Genomic DNA, 5,189 nt, shown 5'->3' with positions numbered 1-5,189 from the left:
ATGTTGAAATCTTCCTTAACCGGTGCCATAGAAACAGCCGCGTCATCGAGTTTTGTATTCGCACTTTTTGATGTGGAGCGGCTGTGTGTATCTTAGTTATGCATAGATGGAAGTAATGCTTAAATATTTTATTAAGTAGTAAAGCGTCCTTTATCGAAGAAGAAAAAAAACACATTTGACAAAGGAATTCCTGAGATAGTCCATGCGATAGAAACATAGAAGAACATGTTTTTGACCCCACGGAGCATGGAGTTCGAGTACTAGCTAGCTAGGCCAACCAAAGAAGAGCTGGTCTATGTAATGTGGCTGATCGTTGGTCATCTTGTGTGTACCCCAGATACGACCATGCACCACCTGTCCGTTGGGTCTTCGCACTGATCAATGAAGAAAACACTAGTTGACCGTGTCCATTCACTGCGTTTGGAAGATTCTCCCGGATCCAGACTCACCACGTACAGATACAATTCTTACAGATACTAATTGGTGCGATTCCAGGATCCGAATCCTAACACCCACGGTTCTAGCCATTTTCTTTGAGCAACCGTAGCCGGGCATGATTTTTTGGCACAAACTCAGTCTGCTCCTTTTGCTAGATTGGCTGAGCTTCTCCGCCGCCGCCGCGGCAGCCGACACGCTCTCCGTAGGAGAATTTCTCGCCGGGAACCGGACGCTAGTCTCGGAAGGAGGCAAGTTCGAGCTGGGCTTCTTCTCCCCGGCCGGCAACGGTAACTCCACGTACTACGTCGGCATATGGTACAAGCAAATCCCGATGCAAACGGTCATCTGGGTGATGAACAGAAACCTCCCGGTCTCGGACCCATCGTCCGCAGAGCTGACGGTAGCTCCAGACGGCAACCTCCTCCTCCTACGAAACGGGAATCAGACCAAGAAGCCAATCTGGTCGTCGACCAACTCCAGCTACGCGCGCCCATCAGTCGGGCCCGTCGTGGCGGTTCTCCTCGACACCGGGAACCTCGTTCTGCGCGGCAACTCCTCGCAGCAGATCATATGGCAGAGCTTCGATCACCCGACCGACACGCTCGTGCCGGGCGGCCGGGTGGGGCTGAACAAGCGCAGCGGCGCGTACCAGGCGCTCGTGTCATGGAGGAGCGCCGACGACCCCTCCACGGGATGGTACACTGACCGGGTCGACCCGTTCGGCGTGTCCGGCCAGTACACCTTCCTGTGGAACGGCACGACCGTGTACTACTACTCCGGCGCCTGGGACGGGCAGCGCTTCGCGTCCGTGCCGGAGATGGGCATATCGGCCAGGTACAGGTATATCTTGGTCAACAACGACGAGGAAGTCAGCTTCTCCTTCGAGGTCGCCGACCCGTCTACCCTGTCGAGGATGGTGATGAGCCCGAACGGGCAGTACACCATGTACGACTGGTCCAGCAAGTCCGGCGGGCAGTGGCTGCTTCACTTCGCGACTCCCACGTCGCCGTGCGACGTGTACTCCGTGTGCGGGGCCTTCGGGCTGTGCGACGCGGCCAGCTCGCAGTACTGCCGGTGCTTGCCGGCGTTCGACGCCGCGTCGCCGGGGGATTGGAGCGGCGGCTGCGCGAGGAAGACGAGCTTGCACTGCAGCAACGACTCAGCGTCCACCGATGGGTTCCTTCCGGTGCAAAATGTCAAGCTGCCGAGCAGGTACATCACGGACACTGATGCTGGAGGTAGCGCTGGGGATTGTGCGTCGGCGTGCTTGAGAAACTGCTCTTGCACGGCCTATGCGTACGAGGGCGGTTGCTTGGTGTGGGCGGGTGATCTGAGGAACATTCAGCAGCTCACCGACGGCGACGCCGCCGGTTCTACTATGTTCCTCCGAGTCGCCGCCGCCGACCTTGCTGCCAATAGCAACCATGGCGGCCTGTCGACAAGTGATCGCGATGCCATCTTGGTCGCGTCTGCATTAGCTTTTCTCATGATCCTCTGCTGCTTGTTCTCCGTTGTTTCTTGGAGGAGGCGACGTGGCGCGCAAACTGTGCGGCTTGACGGCTCGCTCCTGGTGTTCAGCCACGGCTATCTAGTGCGGTGCACGAAGAACTTCTCCGAGAAGCTGGGGATGGGCAGCTTTGGTTCCGTGTACAAGGGAAAGCTCCGCGACGGCACCGCCGTAGCCGTCAAGAGGCTGGAGCTGGGAGGATCGGCGCAGGGGGAGAAGCAGTTCCGCGCGGAGGTGAGGACGCTGGGCAGGATCCACCACGTCAACCTGGTGCGCCTCCGCGGGTTCTGCGCCACGGCGCGCGAGCGGCTGCTGGTCTACGACTACATGCCTAACGGCTCCCTAGCGTCCGCCATGTCGGGCCCGAGTTTCGGGATGCTGGACTGGGGCGCCAGGTTCGGCATCATGGCCGGCGTGGCCAGGGGGCTCGCCTACCTCCACGAGCAGTGCCAGGAGCGGATCGTGCACTGCGACGTGAAACCGGAGAACATACTCCTGGACGCGGCCTTCTGCGCCAAGGTGGCCGACTTCGGCATGGCCAAGCTCATCGGGCGGGAGTTCAGCGCCGCGCTCACCACGGCGCGGGGCACGGTGGGTTACCTGGCGCCGGAGTGGGTCCTGGGCCTGCCCGTCACGTCCAAGGCGGACGTGTACAGCTACGGCATGACGCTGCTGGAGCTCGTCTCCGGGCGGAGGAACCGGGACGCCGGCGGGCGCGGCGTGGGGTACTTCCCGCTCTGGGCCGCGAGCAAGGTCAGCGAGGGGCAGTTTCTGGCGATCTTGGACGAGAGGTTGGCGGGGGACGCGGACATGGAGGAGCTGAGCCGGGCGTGCAACGCCGCGTGCTGGTGCATACAGCAGAGCAAGGCGCTGAGGCCGACCATGGGGCAGGTGGTGCAGGTTCTGGAAGGGTCGCTCAGGGTGGGCGCTGCCCCCGTGCCGAGACACCTCGAGCTCTTCTGTGCGGAGGATTCGCGCACGCTCTGAAGAGGGATCAATGGACGATGACGGATGACCTAGCAGCGGCCAAACCAACAGCGAAATGCAAGGAGCGAAAAGCATGGCGAGTTTACAGTACTAGGGGCGTGGTGGCGTGTGCTGGTCAGGACGTGCAGTGGACAGGAATTCTCGGAGCCTTAGTTGTGAGACAAACTTGGAAGATTTTAGCCTTTCGAAAATGCCCCTTAATCGTTGTGCCAAAAACAATACACCCCCTAAGATTTAAAACAGAGGGAGACCTTCCCATCCAAAATGAGGTGCCCGCGGTGACTTGGCCAATCTCAGATCTATTTTGTAGTTTGGAAATCTCTTGATTCGCATCGGGTAGCAATTTCCGGCCCCTATTTGTTTGTCTGGGCTTCTCCGCGTTCTTGCATGAACTGTTTCTAAAAGCACCATCGGGCCAAGCCTTGGGAGAACCTCAAATCGGCCGTTTCTACGGGGACCGTCCCTTTCTCTTCACTCGTGAGCTTAGTGGATGCAACCTTCCTATGTGGAGGAGTTTCCGCTCACTCTCCCTTAAACTACACACCCTCTCTTCAAATCAACACAAACATACCCTGAATCAAAATGTTGTATATGAAAAAGTTTTTTTTTTATGATATGAATCTATTCCGACAATCGGTTTCGAGTTTCGTCAGTCGTAAATCGTCAATTTCGTGTATGAATTTTTGAGCGAATTTTACCAAATTTGTCGCACACTTTCAATTGTTTGAAATTTCCTTTGAGAAGTAGGTTCACCTCACCATTCCACATGACTCTCGTGTTGAAAGGTTTTTGTTTCGGTAAACCTAGACGGATAGATGAATGATTCACTGCTATATTGTAATTCGTACGTATGTGTGAGTATATTTCGGAGTACTCTTCTCACTTGCCATCTTCATGGACAGCGACGTGGTGATGATATGTGAGAATTAAACGGTGATAATCCATGGTGGTGGCCATCCTCGTCGTTGGTGGCGACATGGTGTTATGTCTGTGCGCCGTCGTGATATGCCGGCGTGACCGCAGCGGCATGGTGTTATCCGGCTAACATGAAGGACATCATCAAGGTGATGTTCATCTTCGTGGTGATGCTTGCGACCGGTGGTGTCATGGTGGTTTTCAGCGACATGGTGATGCTTGTGATCGGCGTGAAGGGCAGTGTCATGGTGGTGTACGATGACGTCGTGATGCTTGTGACCGGCGTGAGCGGCGGTGCCATGGTGGTGTTCGGCGACGTTGCCGGCAACATGGTGATGCTTGTGACTAGCGTGAACGGCGGTGTCATGGTGGTGTACGGCGACATGGTGATGCTTGTGACCGGCGGCGACAAGGTGATGTTCGTCTTCATGGTCAGCGACATGGTGATGCTTGTGACCGGCATGAACGGCGGTGTTATGTTGGTGTACGATGACATCGTGATGCTTGTGACCGGCCTGAACGGCGGTGCCATGGTGGTGGCTGGCTTCGTGATCGCCGACGTAGCGATGTTTGTGATGGGTGAGGTAATTCACCATGTTGTCATATATGTGAGGCTAACAACTAAATAAACTGGCACTTGGGTACCGTACTAACTGATTCAGCCAAGGCTATCAAACGAAGAGCCTTTTCTGGGCCGTGACCCATCTAGAACGGCACAATGTGTTTCTTCTCCCTAGCACATGGTGCGGAAATCCGTCCGAGGCTACCAAACGGTTCCCTCAAGATCCGTCAGATCAGTTTCTTGAACTTAGTCTCTTGAAACTGCTCATAGGGGAGAATGTGTGTGCGTGTATTATAGGGGTGATTGTATGTCTATATGTGTGAGTATCCGTGTTTATATTATCTTTCGAAGAAAAAATCTTAGACCGCTAACATATCCTACTATAATTTGCCATATCCAGCAGCCCACGGACTCTCGATCGTTAGTGAATTTTGGTCCGCCTCTGTTCAATGCCTAAGCTCCTCTCAGCTTTGATACGCTTGATGCATGGTTAGTGAAGGGGAGCACTAAGCGTTTATTTTTAACTCAAAACGGCACATTTTATTCACTCATCAAACAAAGCTACATCGTGCAATACATCATTTAACACACTAACCGTAGAATTACCCTCCCATTCAATAGCTTCATTTAAACGGCACATTTTATTCACTCATCAAACAAAGCTACATCGTGCAATACATCATTTAACACACTAACCGTAGAATTACCCTCCCATTCAATAGCTTCATTTAAATTAAAACAAATTCTCGCCAAGTCTTTAAAGGTGAGCACTCGCGGTGT

The 5,189-nt window shown here is 54.5% G+C and overlaps 1 protein-coding gene across 1 annotated transcript; it reads left to right on the top strand.

Moving 5' to 3' along the window:
• The first annotated feature begins 553 nt into the window (after window positions 1-553).
• LOC124695239 (G-type lectin S-receptor-like serine/threonine-protein kinase At2g19130) lies at window positions 554-2,932 on the top strand. The gene has a single exon (XM_047228109.1). The coding sequence runs from the start codon at window positions 554-556 to the stop codon at window positions 2,930-2,932; it is 2,379 nt and encodes a 792-aa protein (XP_047084065.1).
• The last annotated feature ends 2,257 nt before the right edge of the window (window positions 2,933-5,189 follow it).

The sequence above is a fragment of the Lolium rigidum genome, chromosome 3 (genome assembly GCF_022539505.1).
Source record: "Lolium rigidum isolate FL_2022 chromosome 3, APGP_CSIRO_Lrig_0.1, whole genome shotgun sequence".
Taxonomy (NCBI): Eukaryota; Viridiplantae; Streptophyta; class Magnoliopsida; order Poales; family Poaceae; genus Lolium; species Lolium rigidum.
This window is presented reverse-complemented; position numbering and strand designations above follow the sequence as displayed.